This window comes from Balaenoptera musculus, chromosome 6, assembly GCF_009873245.2.
Source record: "Balaenoptera musculus isolate JJ_BM4_2016_0621 chromosome 6, mBalMus1.pri.v3, whole genome shotgun sequence".
NCBI classification, from domain to species: Eukaryota; Metazoa; Chordata; class Mammalia; order Artiodactyla; family Balaenopteridae; genus Balaenoptera; species Balaenoptera musculus.
Window position 1 is genome coordinate 12,050,531 of NC_045790.1, and position 21,467 is coordinate 12,071,997.

At 45.2% G+C, this 21,467-nt stretch overlaps 2 protein-coding genes across 2 annotated transcripts in view; one reads left to right on the forward strand and one right to left on the reverse strand.

Annotated features, from left to right (window-relative positions):
- The window catches only part of DPYSL2 (dihydropyrimidinase like 2), a 115,222-nt gene extending 103,868 nt beyond the window's left edge, over nucleotides 1-11,354 (reverse strand). Inside the window, exon 1 of the mRNA XM_036855011.1 lies at nucleotides 10,940-11,354. Coding sequence (XP_036710906.1) covers nucleotides 10,940-11,293 — 354 coding nt within the window. The 5' untranslated portion in view covers nucleotides 11,294-11,354. The remainder of the gene's footprint in view (nucleotides 1-10,939) is intronic.
- Nucleotides 11,355-11,698: 344 nt separating this feature from the next.
- On the forward strand, nucleotides 11,699-18,696 carry PNMA2 (PNMA family member 2). Its single transcript, XM_036854076.1, has 3 exons — nucleotides 11,699-11,800; nucleotides 14,600-14,733; nucleotides 15,016-18,696. Exon 3 carries the CDS (start codon nucleotides 15,469-15,471, stop codon nucleotides 16,561-16,563), a length of 1,095 nt encoding a protein of 364 aa, XP_036709971.1. The 5' UTR covers nucleotides 11,699-11,800; nucleotides 14,600-14,733; nucleotides 15,016-15,468; the 3' UTR covers nucleotides 16,564-18,696.
- The last annotated feature ends 2,771 nt before the right edge of the window (nucleotides 18,697-21,467 follow it).

Here is a 21,467-nt window from a genome sequence, read left to right on the forward strand (position 1 = left end):
TGCCTGGGGCAAGGTGTTCACAAATCTAAGTCAAAATGAGAAAAATAAGGACAATACATATAATTTTTCATAAAGCTCAATTTATGCATATGTTTAAATTCTAGAGTTATTTTTCTCTTTATTAGTTTTAGTGCAAAAATGTTCTTCATTTTGTAAGATGATACTACAGAGTTATGTTGGGCTTCTTTTTTTTTGGTGTCCCTATTTTGGCAACATAAAAATTTGGCAGCCCTTAAGTTGTTCCCCAAAATTGTTTTTGAAATTTAACTGAAGAGTGAAAGCCAAAGTCTGCAACTTCGGCACCAGAAAACGGGAATTGGATAAGAAGTTGGTGTTTGAATCAATCTTCAAACTCTAAGCCTAATAAAGATTCAACTGGTACACACAGTCAGGGAATGAGGCCAAAGACTGTTCACACACTCATCTGCTAAAATCATGAATTCTGAAGGGACCTCACCTGAATTGAAGATAAATACAAAGGAAAAAATATCAAGCTTATGAAAAATTATTACAGAACAAAGAATAAGAGATACTACCTCCAGGGGGAAGGGAAGGAGAGTTCAGGAAACTATTTGGCATCTTCAGTGGAGGACAGGAAAATATCTCTCAAATATAAACAGACATAAAACACTACAGAATAGACTGTATCACACCAAGCCCTGATGTTAACAGCATGTTAAGAAACAGAAACTACTTGCCAAGAGCTGGCCTGGCACTCACAGCAAGGCCTGAGCGATCTCTTGTCAAATGTAAATTTCACAGAGCATCAGTATCAGAGAAGGCCACCCGGTGACCACGACGGATCAAAATAAAGACGAGACCCTTCCAGAAAATCACATCTGATAAAATATGAACGTTGTCCAAGTCACAAAATACCAAACAAAATCCCCCATCCGAATTAATATGAGTAACCACTGCTTATTTACCACCACAGCTTTAGCTTCAGTCTAATCTGCCCTTAGAGATAAGAGTTATTGAGATACCTAATCACAGAAGTGTCACCCCTTTATGACAGCACCCAGCCCAGAAGGAATGCTCGCTTCCTTGGGCCCTCACCAAAATCACCACACCAAAGCCCAAATCTCTCTCTAATGCCCTCCTACAGATGCCCCATGGTTCCCTATGGTGTGTGGTCTCTCTCACTGCAGCAAGTAATAAACCCAACTCATTCGATTCTCATTAAAGTCAGAAATCAAACAGGGAACCCTAAAAAAACCACCATTATTCAACATAGTTCTAGGAGTTCAAGCAATGTAATCAGACCAGGAAGAGAAATAATAAACAAAGGCATTAGAAAAAAGATATAAAATTAATATTAGATAATTAAACTGTCCCAAAAGAATTAATTGAAAACTATTAGAATGCAAACTGAGTTCAATAAAGCAATCTATTATAAATTAATTTAAAACTCAAGAGTCATCCAGAATGTAAACTACAAAACTTCTCGGAATAAATGTAACAAAAAATTTCAGAGGAATAAAGCAAAATATCAGGAAAAAATGGCAAAACATACTATAAACTGAGGTAGAAAGACTCACCATCTTAAAAATAAATATTTCTTATAATTCAATATATAAATTTAATATAATTGTGGTAAAAATCATATCAGGTTTCTGCAACTGAAAATATCTTTCATGGAAAATGCAGTTGAATGGTGGAAAAAAATGAAGAAAATTAAGATATTAAAAAGTTACAGTACAGCACAGGGAAAAAAGCCAATATTTTATAATAATCATAAATGGAGTATAATCTATAAAAATTTTTAATCACTGTGTTGTACACCTGAAACTAATATAATATTGTAAATCAACTACACCTCAATTTAAAAAAAGTTACGGTAACTAAAGTGGTATTGAATCACTACGAAATTAGTAAGGCAAACCAATGAAACAGAGCAGGAAGACAAAAACCATGCAGACATATATAAAAAGTTGAGTATATGAAAAATAAGTGAAGAAATATTAATTATTCAATAAATGCCATTAGGAAAACTGGCTAACTATTTGGAGAATTAAGTTATACCTTACTTCAAGTTATAGACAAAAATTAATTGCCAGATTTAAATGTAAATAAACACAAAACCCAAAAGGTTTTAAAAGAAAATACAAGTAAATAAATCTTGAAAGTTAAAAAAAAACATGTCAGAAAAGACGAACTGACTGAACTACGTAAAATTTAAATTGGATGTCAAAAAATAAAGGTAAAAAAAATTAGGTGCAAACTAAGAAAAAACGTGTAACAAGTGATTTTAAAATGTATCCATTTTAATATATGATTTTTTACATATCAGTGTTTAAAATATGAATACGTTAATAGGAAAATCTGCAAAAAGCAGGATAACACTTGTCACCTATAAATTTGAGAAATATCTATAGGAACTATAATACCCAGTGATGTCAGGGATGCTGAAAAACAGTATTTCTCATTCACTTTTGGTAGGAGTATAAAGGCTGTATAATACACAAAATGCTATCAGTGGTTATTTCTAGCTAATAAGATTATCACTGATTTCTTTTTCTTTTAAATTGCGTATCAGAGTAATCTACAATAAACATAGTACTTTGTCATGTTATTTCTAAAAAATAGAACAAAATAAAAATTGAATTCAATTAGTTTCTCAAAGTTATTTTTCCTAAATTCAGCTTGTTAGTCACTGCCCTCCTAATACCATCCCTACCACTCCCAAATCACTGGTTTAGAAAACAAATTTTCTACTTCACTAAAAATATATATAAATATATTTATACATATAAACACATATATGTGCGAATACACACGCGCGAGAGCATTTTCTTTATATGAACAGGATTGTGAGACAGAAAGATCAGACTTAGGCAGTACACAGAGCACTCAAGAATACTGTGCTATTGCAAGTGCGATTCTAAATGATTTTCAAGGCTCCCATAAAACAACAGAATTTAGTTACATGAATACGATTCTAGGAAACAAGGCCCTGGAACTTCTTTGCCAGATTTCATTTGATCCAGTAGTTTTGAGAACAGCCAGGGATAATATAACATCAAAAGCATGAGCAACAAAAGACAAGACAGATAAATTGGACTTAAAATTAAAAGCTTCTGTGCATCAAAGGACACTATCAAAAATGAATAGACACCCACAGAATGAGAGAAAATATTTGCAAACCTTTTATCTGATAAGGGGCTAGTATCTAGAGCATATAAAGTACTCCTAAAACTCAATAACAAAAAGACAAACGACTCAATTTAAAAATGGGCAAAGGATTTGAATAGACATTTCTCTAAAGCTATACAAATAACCAATAAGCACATGAAAAGATGTTCGAAGTCATTATTCATTAGGGAAATGCAAATCAAAACCACAATGGCATACCATTTTATACCCACTAGGATGGCTATAATCAGCAAATAACAAGTGTTGTGCAGGACATGCAGAAATTGAAGCCCTTGCATGCTTTTGGTGGGAATGTAAAATGGTGCAGCCATTGTGGAAAACCGTTTGGCAGTTCCTCAAAAAGTTAGACACAGAATTAGCATATGACTTAACTATCCCACTCCTAGGTATACACCCAAGAGAACCAACAACATATGTTCAAACACAAGCTTAAAAGAATATTAATAACAGTATTATTCATAATAGCCAAAAAGTGGAAACAACCCAAGTATCAATCAACTTGTGAATGGATAAATAAAATGTGGTCTATACAAACAATGGAATATTGTTCAGAATGAAGTGCTGATACATGCTACAATGTGGATGAACCTTGAAAACACTACACTATGTGAAAGAAGCCAGACACAAAAGTCCATATTGTATGATTCCATTTATGTGAAGTGTCCAGAACAGGTAAATCCATGGAGACAGAAAGTAGATGGTTGGTTGCCACAGGCTGGGATGATGGAGGATTGGGAAGTGACAGCTTTAGAGATACAGGATTTCTTTTTGGAGTGATGAAAATGTTCTGGAATTAGTAGTGATGATTGTATAAGATTGTGAATGTACTAAAAGCTATTGAATTGTAGACTTTAAAATGGTGAAAATGAGAATTTTATTACATGAATTTTACCTCTATAAAAAAAAAAAAAAAACAAAGAACAACCAGGGATAGCACAGCTTTCTTTCAGAGCCTTTAGTGGAAATGGGAGAAGGAGATTAAGGCCTGGCCCAGTGACAGCCCCAGGTAGGTGACTGTGCAGGTAGCACAGCTTGTGAAGACAAAGCCAGGACTATAAGCTGGGCTTCCTGACTCCTAGCCCAGAATTCTTTCCTCAAGGGAGCTGCCTTGGAATCAGAGCCCAGGCAAGCTGTCTGTATGTCTCAAAAGCAAACCCCAAGCCACCTTCAAGACCAGGTGTTTTCCCTTCAAGGCACTATTTGTTTGCAGCTCTTGGCCTAAGTTACCAGCCTTGGCCATGGGCTGCAACCAACCCAACTCAAGTGTCCCTCAAAACACCTGCCAATGTTTTTACTGACTCCCTCATTATTTGCTTGTAGTTCATGATTTACATCAAGTGGGAAAATCACATTGTCATCACATTGCTCTAATCTTAGAAAAGCATGTCATTCATACTGTCAGGGTTGGCCTCTGTCCCAGTGATATTTGAAGCCATGTCTTGTGTTTAAAAAAATGATGGACAGAATATCAGCAGTGTAGGGCACATCCATAAAGACAGATCAAAGGTCTCTTTCATAAATGGCTTCAAAGAATACATTGCAAAACGGAAACAAAAAAAGTAGATTCTCAGAACTACTCAGAACTATTTTTACAATAGTTAATTCTTCGGAGATAAAATGAGAAAAGAATAATTAATGCAGAAAGCAATTCAGTACATCACAATGATTAAGATGTTCTTTAGTCACATAGACCTGGGTTCAGATTCTGCCTCTGGCTTTTAGTTAGCAAGTTGCTTTGCAAGTTTCTTTTACCGTCAGATATTCCTTTTACAAAATATGGATAACAGTAGCACCTGCTTAATAGAGTTGTCTTAGCATAAATAAGATAAGATACCAAGGGGGAAAGGCGGGGTGGTGGGATGAATTGAGAGATTGGGATTGACATATATACACTATTGATACTATGTATAAAATAGATAACTAATGAGAACCTACTGTATAGCACAGGTAACTCTACTCAGTGTTCTGTGGTGACCTAAATGGGAAGGAAATCCAAAAAAGAGGGGATATATGTATACATATAGCTGATTCACTTTGCTGTACAGTAGAAACTAACACAACATTGTAAAGCACCTACACTCCAATACAAATTTTTTTTAAAAAGAGAGGATATATGTATATGTATAAATGATTCACTTTGTTGTACACCTGAAACTAACACAATATTGTAAATCAACTATACTGCAATAAAAAATTTTTTAAAAAGATAATGCATATAAAGCATTTAACACAGGGCATACCTCATAGAATATATAAAGTTTAATGGGATATGAAATATTTTGCCTACAAAACTAAATTGTACTTTTAAGTTCACTAACTATTTCTGCAGTGGAACTGAGTCATAGAATGGTGTCTTGCAAGAAGAAGTAAGGGACTGAGTCAGGAAACCTTGGTTCAAATCCTAGTTCCAGCACTTACTAAATAGCAAGACCTTGGAATAGGTCAGGCAATGTTACTACCTCCCAGTGTCCTTATTTACAGAAAGGGAATAATGCCTATATCAGAAGGTTTGGGGACAAGTCTTAAAATAATATATTCTACACATTCTAAAATACAGGATCTAGAATGTAAATGTACATTCTAGGGAGCAATCAAGATGGTGGAGTAGTATGATGTGAAGCTCACCTCTTCCCACAAATACATTCTAGGGTTATACAGTGCTACATAGATAACAAGGTTTTACTGGTGTAGGACTGCAGTGGGACTGGGCAGTGAGAGGGACAGTCCTAGTCATGTGACTGTCACCTGAGTTCCACAGGGTGAAGCACTGTCTTTCTGGGCATCGATTTCTCCGCCTCTAAAGTGAGGTGATCATTAGGTCTCTTTCAAGCCCAGACATTCAATGGTAGTACACATGTGAATCCATGATCAATTTTGACTCTCCCTTCTTTCTCAAAGAAGTAGAGAGGAACACTGTCACCAAAGGACCCATAAGAATACTTAGCTTGTCTTTACCAAGGGTGGGAAAATGCCCCGCCCATGCCTGATTTCCATGGTCCACAAGTTTGTGAACCATGCAATGTTTAAGAGGTCATGGCCAGATGTTGTCACGGGAGGTTCAATAACAGCAATTCTCCTCTCCACCCTCAAGCTACAAGGGAAGGAAAATGGAAGAGGCTGTTTAGCTGGTAGGAGTTTTCTTCTACTCAGGCCTTAGGCCCCAGGCTGGGTGAGTCTATCTCATCCCAACTGTAATTCTTCTCACTTCCTCTCACAATGAGATCATTGCAGATCAATTAATTGAGTTACAAATGTTTCAATCATCAAGAACTTGTTAAAATTTAACTGATTTTAGGAATATTATTCAGCCATGAGAAAGAAAGAAATCTTGTCACAGGCTACTACGGGTGAACTACAGGCTACTACTCAGGGTGAACCCTGAGGACATGATGCTAAGTGAAATAAGCCAATCGCAAAAAGACAAACTCTATGATTCCACTTACGTGAAGTACCTGGAAGAGTCAAATTCATAGAGACAGAAAGTAGAAGGCTGGCTGCCAGGGGCTGGGGGGATGGGAATAGGGAGTTAATGGTCTAATGGGCACAGAGTTTCAGTTTTGCAAGATTCAAAAGTTCTGGAGATTGGTTGCACGACAGTATGAATATATTTAACATGACTGAACTGTACCCTTTAAAATGGTTCAGAAGGTAAATTTTATGCTATGTGTATTTCACCACAATTACTTCTTAAATTTTAGCTAATTATATGATCATTTGGGAAATCAAGAGTAACCAATAATTATGGATCACCACGATCTCCTTCTCCTCCCCAAGTACCCCTCCTCCTTCGAACCCAGACGGGTCCTAGGTATTTTGGAATCCTGGACACACGAATGTTCATATTTGTGTCTCCCCTTTTGAGACGACGTGGCCTCTAAGATATCAAATTAATGCCCTTGTTCTAGGCTCCCAGCCAAATCTCTACCACACATCCCACTAACTAGACATCTATTTTGTTGAACAGGCTAGTCTATTATCAAACAAGTATCTCTGGGGACAACTTGTGTATCAGTTACTCACATAAGAGATGGATGCCTTCAACCATTGGGATTTCTCTCTAGCTAAGATTAATATGAGGAAGAGATTTTTTTTTTGATGTGGACCATTTTTAAAGTCTTTATTGAATTTGTTACAATATTGCTTCTGTTTTATGTTTTCGTATTTTGGTCGCGAGGCATGTGGGATCTTAGCTCCCTGCCCAGGGATCGAACCCGCAGCCCCTGCATTGGAAAGCAAAGTCTTAACCACTGGACCACCAGGGAAGTCCCGAGAAGAGATTTTTGAATGGGAGAAGTTGGGGGGGGGGCAGGAAAGGAGAAGAGTGATTTCAGAACCCGTTGGTTTTGGAGAAAGAAAGATCTAGAAAAAGCATCACCATTAGGATGGTGTAGGGGTGGCATTGAACAGTAAGAGGGCAGCAGAGTCACTGGGCATCTAGGGCTGGGAAGATAATCAACATGGGGAGAAGGGATGGGGGCACGGAATGGAAGGGACCATCAGAAAACATTTCACAGACTTGGGGATTTTGTCACGTTCCGCAGTCCTCTTGTATAGTTCACTCACTGGCACCTGCCCTAGGAAAGTGGAGAATCACTCCCCTGACACTCTAGTCTATGCAGGTTGTTTGCTGCTGGGAAAAGAGCCTGGGAGCCCCTTTGGAAGGGATGCTCATGATCCAGTATCCCTGGCTGAACAGCTGGTTCTGGCTAAACTGTGTCCGAGGTGGAATGGAGGGAATTCCTAGGAAGAAGGGGGGAGGCTGAGGGACCTCTGGGCACTAGCAAGGAGAATTAGGCCAACCACGTTGCTCTCTACTCTAAGAGGCTCAGAGTCCTTCACGGGTGGTGATCAACTTAATCTCACTGCAGCCCAAGGTGAACATCCCCAAGGACACAAAGGAAAAAGAGAGTAATGAGATAGCTGTCCTCATTCACATTCACTACACCGGCTCTTCCCTTTCTCCACAATCTACCAACCCAGCCCAAGCCACACCCATTGCTTTCTGGTGCCAACCTGCTCACACCTGCAAATGCAAATGCAGGTGGTCAACCACCCCTCCCTCATCTCCCACAAGCCATGTGGCATCTGAGCTAAGGAAGCCTGTACCCTCCCTTCCCAAAGCCTTGCTAGAAGAACAGCAGGACCTCTAGAGCGACAGGTCCTCTGGGTGGACAAAGCCACTTCTGACCATACAATAACGACACATGTAAGTATAGATTCAGGGGAGGAGGGAGGCATGAGTCAGGGAACCCAGGATCCACTCACTCTAGTCTCCTCCACCTCTCTCTGTTCCAGGACTTCAGATAGGAATGCCCTGGAATGCTGGCAGTTACCCTGCTCGTTAGCTGAAAACTAAGTAATGGCTACTCAATTCAGTCAAAGTGGTGGGTTCAATCATGCTTTTGGAAATAAGCATTACTATATACATAGATATAGATATAGATATAGATAGATACACAACCCCAAATTCCTTTTCTCTCTTGTATAGACATGAAATCTTCAAACACTGATCCTGGTAAATGTACCAATCCTGGTAAAAGCTTTTAGTCATGAATGAAAAAAATCCCACAGGAACAGCCGTTATGTGATAAGGCAACACTGAAAATTAAATTTCAGGGAAGGCTGCCGAAAGACCAAGCCAGAATCACTCTGTTACTAGTAATTGGATACCTAAAGCAAATGTGGGTTTGCAGAGGCTAAAACTGCCTGGGGTATTGGTTGGGTATTTCATCTTCAAATCTCCCCCTCCACGTGCCCTAGGTTTACAATTTAGAATTTCTATTAAATTCAGACAGTGTTCAAACAAGCAGCTCTGATGATCAAACATCCAAGCTTCTAAATGGGCAGGAAAAGAGATGTGTTATTCAACCCAGTGAAGCTTGGCCTTTCAAACTTGAGTTTTAATTCACTGTCATCATTATAAAGGCGGTCACTTTCAACATCTGCCCTCTGATCTGCCATTTTTTAGATGATTTCTTCCTTATCTCAAGGTATTTTTCTGCTTCCTTTAGGACATTAGAATTACCATCACAACTAGTTGAAGATGAGGGTATTACACAACCAGGATGCTATACAATCACTCATTGGGTGTGGCCCTCACCCAGTGTATTTCATATCACTCAGCTTTCAGTGTAAGTCACATTATTAGGAACTTTTACTTTGATTGTCTGATCACTTGGAACAAAGTGACTTCTTGGATTAAGTTCTTCCAGTTGACTCATAGTGAAATATGGGTAGCAGGTACCTCCTTCCCATGTGCATAAATCAGAGGACAGAGCTGGGGGAGGAGGAATCAAGTAATTAGCTGTCATTTGAAAGTGACAGCAAATGGTTTGTCTCTCCTAGAATTGATCCTATAAAAGTCAAAAGCTGCAAAACTCTGTGCCACATCAGGAAACAGTAATGTGTTCAGACCACTGTCATCAACCCTTAGTTGTTCTTTGATGAGTTCACTGTAAGCCTACAACCTAAATGCACTTACTATCACTCGGTGGATAGGTATAGACCACTCCCTACTACTCTGGAAGACCCTTAAGAAGAAATCACCTTGAACTTTTAATAGCTAACCTTCACCTTACCCAGAAAAGCAAGGCACACAATAGGTATTCAATAAATAATCAATCATTGATTTCTTGTCTTCACCAACGGGCATGGGAGATAAACAGCAAACAAGTGCTGAAACCTTTCACACTGTAATTTATCACTTGAGAAATTAAGGCTGAGGGGAAAAAAATTGCACAAGTATGAAGGTCACCCTGATAAAGAAAAAAACACGTGGTATGGGAAGACTTAAAATGCACACTGTACTATTTGCCAGAGATAAACATCTTCTGAAATTAGGTTTACCAAATTGGTCTTCTTTGTTTCCTCATTAACACAGTCTAGGGGGATCTAATCCATCTGTGACAGTCTATTCAAAATGTGAGGGTTTTTCCCTTTTCTTTTCTTTTTACCCTTTGAATATAATCCACGCAGTGCCCATCCCCAAAGCCCCTCCCAAATAGTGGCCGGGGGGACCGCTCTGGGAAACCCTTGCCGAGATACTTAGCGGAACTTTGTTCTCCACATGGGCTATTTAGGAGCGTCGCGGTTTCCTCGCGTGATTCCACTGCCTCTCGGGTTCTTCTCGCCGTGCGAACAGGAGTCAGGGTGCTGAGATAGATTCTCCCTTGCGGTCCGGGGAGGCGCTGACCATGGTCCTTGCCTACGAGCTTGGGCCGCGAGCGCGGAGGGCGCAGGAGGAGAAGCGCCGAGAAAGCTCGCAGGGCGCGGCGGGGAGCAGCCGTCGAGGCCCCCGCCCCTCCCGACCCCCGGGGAGCCCGCCGGCCTGTACGCGAACCCTCCACTGCACGCTCAGAGCTGCATCGAAAAAGGGTGGGGCAGCCAGCCGCAGCTGCAATTGGAAGCCGCCCGGGAGGATTTAAGAAGAATGGAACCGCGGCCCATCCCCTCCCCCTCCCACCATGAGACACCACCGGCCCCCACCCCCAGCCGGAGATAGGCCCATCCTTTACCCCCACCCCCTCCTTCCCAGGCCCAGGGAGGCGCGGGCAGCCTTTGTGGGCACACAGCCGCCCACCAGCGAGCCCGAGCCCCTCGGCACCCTGCACGCAGGGCCGGGTAGGGTGGGGTGCGTGTGCACATGCAGGGAAGCAATACTCGAGGCGGGGCAGGACGGTGGGCACGCTGGGATCCTCGGTTCTCCACCGAACTGGAAGGGGGCGAGGGAGGGGCCACCCCCACGCCCCATCCTCTGTCTCAAACACCGCCTCCCACCCGTACCAACCTGGTCATTGATGTTCTGCAGGGCTTCCTTGCCCGAGGCCCGCCGGATCTCCACCTTCCGGCCCGATTCAACAGATGGCTCCCCGCCGGCGCGCCGGCCCTGCCGGGAGTACGGCGGCTGCGGGTCCGGGCCCAAGTGGGCGACGTCCCGCTGCTGAGCCACCACCTGCCCCGAGCCCCGGCCCACCGACAGCGAGTCGAAGTCGATGGTCTTGTTCTCCGAGGACCCTTCCACCGGGCAGAACATGCCACAGAATTTCTGCCGAGGCTTGGGGCTGCCTGAGCCCAGGTTTTTAAAAAAGGCAGGGACCTCTTCGTCCTCTGCCGCCTTCCCGGATTGCTTCCTCTCGGCCATGGCGTGGGGAGGCTTGGGGAGGGTCCTCTCCGTCCGTCAGTCCGTCTGCCGGTCCCTAAGTCTGCCTGTCTCTATGCACCAAGCCCCCGGCTGCTGCCGCGGCTGCCGCTCTCTGCCTCCCGCAAGGTGTACAGAAAGGAAGGAGGGCTGGCGAGCGAGCGACCCACCCCTCCCGGTCCCTCCTCCTGACCCCGCTTTCTCCCCTCCCTGCCCACGCCCCCCGCCGCCGCCGCGCGAGCTCTGGCGAGCAGCAAAGTTGGGTCTGGGAGGGTGGCCGCTGCGGCAGCGAGACTGGAGAGGCTGCCAGCTCCCGGCAGCTGCGGGAGGAGGGAGGCGCGGGCGGCGCGGGGGCGGGGCGGGGCTCCGGGGAGGGGAGCGCAGAGGCGGGGAGGCGGGGAGGCGGGGAGGGCCGCGCAGCCCAGAGCCCCGCGCTCCGGAAGTGAAGCTGCCAGACCACCGGCTAATGGATGCGGAACTGAGGGCCCGCTGACCGCTCTCGGCGCCAGGGTGAGTATGGGGCAGGGCACGCGGGGGCGAAGATCGTGGGGCGCAGTGCCTGGCCCCCGCGCCCCGCTCCCAGACCAGCCTGGCCCAGGCGCCTCTCCCCCACCGCACTGCGGAGGTGGGCCAGCGATGAGGGCTCACCGTGGGGAGCGCTCCCTCCCTCTTACCCGGGGTGTGAGCTGATGGATGGGGAAAGGGGCACGCAGTGGCAGGCGCCAGGACACCGGCGTGGGGGGCAGAGGAAGGGGCGGCGCTGAAGGTGGGGAAGGGATGGCGCAGGCCGCGCGGAAACCTGGGGACCATACGAGGCGCGGACACCAAAGCTTCAGTCTAACCACGGGCCTTGGTGGGCTGCTGGGAGCAGAGATGGAAACAAGGTCCTCACTTAACTGCACCCACGGTAGTAGGGGGGCGCGCAGCATGGTGGGGAGAGACACAGGGACGTAGCAAATACGGAGGGGGTGGGTATGGAGAGAGACACCTAGGTCTGCGGTCTGTGCGAGTGTAGCAAAGCGTGCAGTCTGCAAATTCCAGCCCAGCACGGCCCCTTAGGCGTATAGTGAGGTAGGACGCAGGCCCGCTATATTGCCCGAGGGCGCTGTGTACCGTAATTGTGCCAGTGCGCCAAGCAGGGCCCAGCAGAATGTCTTCCTTTGGTATCTTCCGCCCCGCTCCCCCGCCAAAGAAGGGGGAAAGATACACACTGAAGCCCACTCCCCAAATCTCCAGCCCTTCTCGACGCCCGGGGCGCCCCACCTCGTTCCACCGCCGTTGTGGAGGACTGCGCCAGAGCCGCGGGGTTTCCTGCGTTGCCAGAAGCCAAGCGCCTGGGGCGTTAGTGCGCGTGCGTCCAGGGCTGGGTAAGGAGATGGGGTGATGATTGCCTTGAATTGTAAGAGGCCGAGCAGGGGAACGATGTATGGGGACTTGGTGTGTCTGCGCGACTAGATCGGCCACAGCCACCGGGTTGGTGGCATCAGAAGGCATCTTGATGTATGACAGTAACACGGCCTCTGAAGGTCCATTGCTGAGGGTCCATTGCTTACTCTTATCCCCGTGTTTTGTCCATGTCTCAGTCCCTATCCAGGGTGGATTACAGCCCCGCCCCTCTCTCCACAGTGGCAAAACCCTGCAGAAATGATGCGCATCCTTTGGCTGGCTCGAATAGGAGCTCTGGGCATGCTCAGTAACCAGGGCGGGTTTGGGCTGGGAAACTGTTGACCGCAGGAGCGTCGCGCCGGGCAGAGCAACCAAATATTCTGTCCCATTGTCCGTCCTTGCCCCTGGCAGGATTAAATGCGGATACCCTGCCCTCCGCCACAATTGTGAGGGATAGTTGGGCGAATGGAGTTAAATTTGGAGGACAACCAATCCCAGCTTGAAGATAAGCCCACCATGATAAGTGGGCAGGAGTCTACGGATACGAAGGAGAGGAGGAAGGAGAGAGGAATGTCCGCATGCAGGGGGATGAGGGAACCAAAGGCAGGCACTGGGACTTAGCACCAGATGTGCTTTACATTTGAATAAAGGGCTCCCACACGAATTATATCATTTCCTACTCCCAGCATCCCCCTGGCATGAGTGCTTCCTTATAACCACTTTCAAGGGTTCCAGGGTAGGAAACAGATTTAGATGCTTTGTCCAAGGTAACTATCTAGTTAAATGATCCAACAATTCCAGTGGGGTCTTCCACCTGAAAGTCTGGTTCCTTTTCCAACTTATCCTATCTTTATGTGAGAAAAGACAAGATTTTCTCGTTTTTTTTCCCATATCCAAATATTTCCAATCCTGGCCTTATTGTGTATCAGGGACGTTTCGCTTGCCGTCTTTTTATTTGAAGGTTGCATTGCAGGTAGAGATTGCCTGGAGGAAGAAGCCACCCAAAGGTAGCCTAACTTCAGCGTGACAGTTATGTAGACCTTGGAGATGTTTCTTCCTGGGTATCTGATGCCTTATGACATCCCACGTTTCCCCTAAATATTATAACGGAGAGGAAGGTCACTCCCATAACTTAGAAGAGGACGGTGAGGCATGGAGGGAGGTGTCACTGGACTCAGATCCCTGGAGCTGCTGGGCGAGGACGCGATCCAGCATTTTGCCCTCCCCGCCCTCTGGCACGCACCCTCCTTTCAACCTTCCAGAAGGACTTGGGAAATGTGCCTGCAACAGCTACCGCTGTAGCTGCAGGTTGGTGTCTGTGGCATATGGACCCCATTTGGACTGATGGAGATTTTTAGGGGAAGAATGGTCATAGCCCTTTAACACACACTCCACGACAGCAACGGGAGATAGACGCTCTTCCCTTTTTACATTACCCAGTCTTCACCGGCTCGACACAGACTTGCCTCCTCTTTTTTTCTTTGTCCTCAAATGACCCATTCAAGTTCAGATGCTATGAAGAAAGCATCATGTTACTAACTTAACATTTATAGCAAAAGAAACCCCTAGTTATGCATTTGCAAAGCATAGCCAGGCATAACCAAAGAGAATTAATTCATAACTCCAAGTTTATTTGGCTCTGAGATTTTTTAAATTGTTAAACCTGTATTAAATTGTTGTATCTATGTTATTATATTAAAGTATATTATATAAGTTATATTGCTAAACCTATATTAAATTGATTTTAAAAGTTTGAGTGTTTCCTAATCAGATTTTTTAATCAAAGAAATGAATCAACTCAATATTGTTTAGTAGATTTAATTAAACTGTAAAGGATTGTCATGTTTTTGAATAAGTGCATTAACAGTCTTCACGTTGGATATTATAGAGTCTTAAAAGTACACTATTATTATATTTATACAGGGCAGCTTGGCTTGGCTGGAGCTGAGAGACACCCAGACACGCCATTGTGCAGCGTTGGGTGACATCTTCCTGTGCTAGAAGCAGAATACATAAGCTCTGTGGCTGTCATGGAACGTTTTGGAATGCATACACAGGTATCTAGTCATGTCTCCTGATTTCATTCTTCACGCGGGAAAGATCGTGGTCCTGTCCACAACTGGGGCTCCATTAATTGGCACGCCTGATGAGCATACGGTGGGGAAGCCTGATTGCAGGAGGGTCCCCAAGAGAACGAAAAAGTCACTGTAAGCAAAGAAGACTCAAATACCATGTGAGGCAGAATCCCTGGTCCACCCCCCACTTCCATCCCTAACCAGGTACTGATGCTTCCTGGGACGGAGAGGGCTGTGTGGTAAAACTGAGCCTTGTTTCCCTAGGAGCCCAAGCCACTCTGCTGGGAGACTTCCCTCCAGGAGTTCTGGGCGCAGGAGTGAAGGCGACTCCCCACTGGCTAGAGAGGTGAGGCGGCAGAGACCCCGAGGGCAGTGAAAGCAGCTCTTGCACGCGCTTCCGATGGGGCAGCCCCACCACGTGGCTGCGTGAGAGAAACAGCAGCCGCTGGGCTGCAGAGCCACGGGCCATGGTCCTGTCATAACTGAGATACTAACCACCCACCTTGGGTCAGGTCCCGAGACCTCACGGAAAGTGCCGAGCTCTTGCCACTGAGCAGTGAGGGTTATTGGTACAGAAAACTAGGACCTAGGACCCGTTCACTGGTGGGTTATAAGTTTAGAAGTTCATCCAGGATATTCTCAATCCTAAGGCAACGCCCATCTACCCCACAAACTAATCGGTCGCCATAGAGTTCAAGCGAGTCAATATCTGGGGCAATGGCGCTGGCCCTGTTGGAGGAGTGGTGTAGGATCATGAGTGTGGATGATCAGAAATCACTGATGGTCATGGGGATACCAGTGGGCTGCAATGAAGCCGAGATTCAGGAGGTCCTCCAGGAGACTTTAAAGTCTCTGGGCGGGTATAGAGTGCTTGGCAAAATATTCAGGAAGCAGGAGAATGCCAATGCTGTGTTGGTAGAGCTTCTGGAGGACGCCGACATCTCCGTGATCCCCAGCGAGGTTCAGGGAAAGGGGGGTATCTGGAAAGTGATCTTTAAGACCCCTAACCAGGACACTGAATTTCTTGAAAGATTGAACCTCTTTCTAGAGAAAGAGGGGCAGACGGTCTCGGGAATGTTCCGAGCGCTTGGGCATGAGGGAGTGTCTCCAGTGGCCGTGCCCTGTGTCTCACCAGAGTTACTGGCCCATCTGCTGGGACAGGCAATAGCACACGCCCCTCAGCCTTTGCTCCCCATGAGGTACCGGAAACTGAGAGTGTTCTCAGGGAGCGCTGTGCCCGCCCCAGAGGAAGAGCCCTTTGAAATCTGGTTGGAACAGGCCACCGAGATAGTCAAAGAGTGGCCGGTAGCAGAGGCAGAAAAGAAAAGATGGTTGATGGAAAGCCTTCGTGGCCCTGCCCTGGACCTCATGCACATACTCCAGGCAGACAATCTGTCCATAAGTGTGGAAGAGTGTTTGGAAGCATTTAAGCAAGTGTTTGGAAGCCTGGAGAGTCGTAGGACCTCCCAGGTGAAATACCTGAAGACCTATCAGGAGGAAGGAGAGAAAGTCTCGGCGTACGTGTTACGGCTAGAAACCCTGCTGCGGAGAGCTGTGGAGAAGCGGGCCATCCCGAGGAACATCGCGGACCAGGTCCGCTTGGAGCAGGTCATGGCCGGGGCGAGCCTCAGTGAGATCCTCTGGTGTAGGCTTAGGGAGCTGAGAGACCAGGGGCCTCCTCCCAGCTTCCTGGACTTAATGAAGGTAATCCGCGAAGAAGAGGAGGAAGAGGCCTCTTTTGAAAATGAGAATACTGAAGAGCCGGAAGATGGGGATGGCTATGGCCACTGGGATAACGAGGCCAATGACTAAAACCCAACCCACAGGGGGACCCACAGCCGGCAGGGGGAGAGACAGCCGTTTTACCAGGCTAAGACCTTTTCAGTCTTTTTTTTTTTCTCTAATTTACACAGTTGAAATCAAGGCATTCAAGCCCGGTCTTGATTCTTCTTTCTAAGAAAAAAAATATCTGAGAGTTTTTTGGACCCTACATAGATTATTAATAAACAAAAAATTAAATTCCAAATACTAGATAGTACGCCTAAAGGAATCTGGACCAGGTTTCCTTTAAATACCTCCCAATAGACCAAAAGAAAGAAATGATGTGAGAAAAAAAAAAAATCTTCTGTCATCTATGTAAAAATCCAAGCTCTTTGAATTATCAAGTGTTTTCCTTTCTCACATCAGCAAGAGTACCGAGTACACACCTCTGAGTACCAAGCCATGTGAGGCAGTGTTCAAAGAGCTAACGGTCATAAACCCACCGGCCTTGCCCTGCTCTCAGGGAGGACATAGCCTCCGAGTGTGAAAAGCTAAATAACCTTACGTGTAAACAAGTTCATGACTCCAATAGAAGCCAAGAGAAATGTCGTTGCCAAATGAGCACGACATCTCTATCTTAGGTTTCTCTCTTTTCTTACCTGGGACGCACTTCCCGCTTCTCTGCTGGGTGTCAGATAGATGGTTCCAGGCAGTGTGTTGGGCCCTGAGGACACAGAGGTCCACGGTGTGAGGGACATCCTCAAGAAAGGGTAGACATCACAGGAGGGCCTGACGGAGCATGGGGCTGTGCAGGCCACGTTGGATTCGGGCCAGCCTGGATAGAGAGGAGGATTTTTAGTGGCAGCAAAGGGCAAAGAGGAGAGGAAGAGAGCTCACAGTTACTGAGGACCTGCTCTGTTCCGGGCACTTTATACGTATGTCATTTTATGTGTACAGCACCCCCAGTGTGGTATAATTATGCTCATTTTAAAAGAGAAGGGAAAAAAAACTCAGGTGGGTTACATGGTCTGCTCAACATCAAAATGCTAACAGGTGGCAGAGCCCGGACGGAAGTCCAGATCTCTCTGACACTGGCTAATCCTCTCTGCACTGTGACCGCGGTTTTCAAATTGTGCTTTGTAGTTCTGCAGGGATTTTTCGGCAGTTCCATCTTGAAAATGTATGTTAAACTCTTTAAATCTCTAATAAATAACAGATAGACACAAGCGTGTTGATATCCGAATTTTAACACACTGGCATTTACCAACAGGCTCGCTTTTGTTTTCAGATTGACTCATTTTGTACAGACCTTGGAAGAAAGGTTCCCTTGAGATATGTGAGCACACATCCAAGCTTATTTTAATTCTTCATAGATTAAGGAAGCCATAGCACGTCAGAGGTGTTTAAATCAGGCCCGTGCATGTCCTGTGACGTCAAGTGTGCTTCAAGCATAAATGAGCATCATTCAGTTAAATGCTAGGCAAGGCTCCAACACAACTGATGTATAGCATCATGGTAGCTTTGTATGTACGATAAACAAGTGGCTTAACTTCTTGAAATATCAGTTTCCTCATCAGAAAAATGGAAGGACAATAGAATAGGGTTGTTGCTAAGATCAAATGACATAATGCCTTTTAAGCACTTAGTGTGATGTCTGGAACATAGAAAGCCCTCAATACATTGAGACTCTTTTTATTATTTTCACAATGCTTATTGTCCGGTCAATGCATGCTCTCTTCCTTTTTGAACAGTCCTGCAGTAACAAGTAAATATGTAATCTGCCTGTGAGGTTGTGACAACATTGCATTAGACACCATTATGGCTCTTGTGGTAAGTTTGAGTGCTTGTTGTCTGTTATCTTTGTGATAAATTTTCCAGCCATTCTTGACTATTGTTAGTGATTATAAGAAATAACTTCTTCTTTCCGATCGTGAATAGTTTTAACTGAAGAATATCCTGAGATTGTAAGAAAAACATTTTTTTTAAGAGGTACCATTTGTGATCATTTATCTAGGTTATATTTTTCAGTACTGTTCAACCAAAGTGACACAACTGTCAGCCTATACACCCTGATTTCATGTGTTTTTTGTAGTCATGAAAATGGCCTTGTTGTTCTCATGTAGTCACAGTATGCAAAGTAAAGTGTTATAAATGTGAAGTTATAAAATAAATACATGCTGGTAGAATTCTGAGTTTTTTCTGCTTCATGTGTCGTGGTTCTGTATAAACTATGCTTGAAGAAGGGATTTCATTACTAAAAAAAAAAAAATTGAGAGGTAAGATTAAAAGATCAAACTAAAACCAAAAGCTCTTGCCTCTTCTAGAAAAGAAAACCTGAGAGCAAAATGCTGGAATGGGAATACTTGGGCTTTGTCTCCAAGGATGAGAGAGAGCTCAGTCCACCCGTCATTGATTTCCCCTTTAAAATACAAGAAATGACAGATGGAGGCCAGTTCCCTTGGAGACCTCCAACTCATTTGCTTAGGCAAGTAACCGTACAGATACATTCACCAGCCCCTATTCTGCTAAGGGTGAAATGACCTAAAGGTGAAATACTGCATTTCTTGGATGAAATCATTTTTCACTATATAGATGTAGAGAGGGGATAAAATTTCTCTTGCCTCTGGCCCTCGAAATTTCTCTTCCTCTTTTCTACAGCGCGATGAGGGAGCATTCCTCAAAGGCCGTACACAGTGCAGATTGACCCATTGTATGACGGGTGTCTGCAGGAATACCCAGCAGTCTCTCCCAATCACTTGAGCAAAACCTTCCGGGAGATCAGTCTCACCTTGTACTTAATCTGTCTCCGGTCCTGACCCTGGAGACCGAGGCTTCCAAGATTACATAACCCATGGCTGAAGTTAACTTTTCACCAGGGGCCACCCACCTCTTCAGGCCGTAGGTGTCACCTGACATCTCCACGTGTGCCAGGCAGCCCTGCCAAGCCTCTCCTTCTGTTGTCTTCTGCTGTTCGTCCTAAACCCAAGACTCTCTGGTCATCTGTTCCCATCTTTACTCTCATGTCCATACTACACTAATGCCTCCTCCCAACTGTTGATCTTTAAGACCCTCCGACATGCCTACTGGATATTCCATGAGGTCCTAAACAAACTAGCCTATATCATCAAAGTCCTTGCAGAATACCCTGTCACCATATTCCTTAATTGAACTCTGGTCCTCCTGGTGGTCTGTTGCCCTCAAGTCCCTTGAGCGGAAGCTGCTCAGTGTCCCTCACCTCAGGAGAGATTGGAGAGTGGTGACAGCCTCGCTTTCATTCACCATCATCACTTCCCCACTTGCAAACACCTTTGCTCCCTCCTGGCGTGTCCTCACTCACTCTGCTGCACCACCCACTGGGGCTCGGTCCTGACAAGCCTGGACAGAGCATTGGCAAAGAAGCTAATGTTCTCGGGGTGGGGGGATGCGGCATTTAGGATGGACTCTGGCTGGGTGTTATCACAAGAAATAGGAAGAAAAAGCTAATGAATACAAACCGTGTCCAAGGGAGACCTACAAGTAAGACTGGAAAAGCAGAGTTTTTAAGCTAGAGCGTTGGAAGGTAGAGTTTTTAAGCTAGAGCGTTGGAAGGTAGAGTTTTTAAGCTAGAGCGTTGGAAGGTAGAGTTTTGAAGGAGTGGAACCTGAGATGAAACATACAAGTGCAGTAAGAGGGTCTGAGACAAGTATTGTCAAACTCACTCGGGGTGTGTTTTGTGGTGGTTGTCTGACCAGCATAATCTTTGGACGGTCTAAAGGTCCAGGATCAGGGCAGACATCTCTCCCATCCCCCACCTGTCTGGGTGGACCAGGATCTTCTTGAGTTTGCCCAGGGAAGACTTAACACTCATCCAGAAGCTCTCTTGGGGTGGAAGATGGTGTCCAACAATGGGCTTCTCCGAAGCTAGCCTTCTCACTCTAGCAGGCCCTGGAGTTGTCCCTGGTCCAGACCTCCGTTACCCAACTCTCTGCAGTGCCAAAGTGGTCCTTGACATCCCAAACGGACATTTTCTTAAAAACCAGAGTAACTCCAGAAGTGTATGCCAAAGTCAATTCTATCATAAGAGAAAAAAAACCAGTGTAGGATTTCAGTGTCTCTTTCAGGCCACCAGCTGGAGCTGCCCATTAATTGTCTGGGCTGCTTTAAGCGGCAGCTGAGACTTCCCCATCTGCCCACAGCCTGCCCCTGCCCCCTTGAAGGGAAAAGTTCCCAGAGGGAGGAGTTACCCAGACTGCACCGTGGTGCTCAGGCTGGGAGCCACTGCAGGATGTCCCCAGGGAAGGGCTGGGAAGCTCACCCCCATCCCATCCTGTCTCAGACCTGCCCCTGCTCTGCAGGCCTAAAGGCAGCCCCACTGAGGGCCTCGCCTGGCTTCTTGGCTCAACAGCTTTGCCAACAAACTCAATTACTAAAAATGAAGCTTTCTTGAAATAACGAGCAATTGTCGCAAAAGGAAACTTTGTTTTTCCAGCTTCACTGAGGTATAATTGACAAAAGTTGTATATATTTAAGAAGTACAGTGTGATGTTTTGATGTAAGTATACATTGTGAAATGATCTCCACAATCAAGCTAATTCACACATCCATCACCTTGCATAGTTACCGTTGTGTGCGTTGTAAGAACACTTAAGATATACTCTCTTAGTAAATTTCAAGTGCATACTGCAGTATTATTAACTATAGTCACCATGCTATACATTAGCTCTCCAGAACTTATTCAATCTGCATAAGTGAAAGTTTGTGCCCTTCGACCAACATGTTCCCATTTCCCCCACCTCCCAGCCCCTGGTCACCACCATTCTACTCTCTGCTTCTGTGAGTTTGACTTTTTTAGATTCTACATGTAAGTGAAATCATACAGTATTTGTCTTTCTGTGTCTGGCTTATTTCATTTAGGATAATGTCCTCAAGGTGCATCTATGTTGCCACAAATGGCAGGATTTCCTTCTACAAGAGTA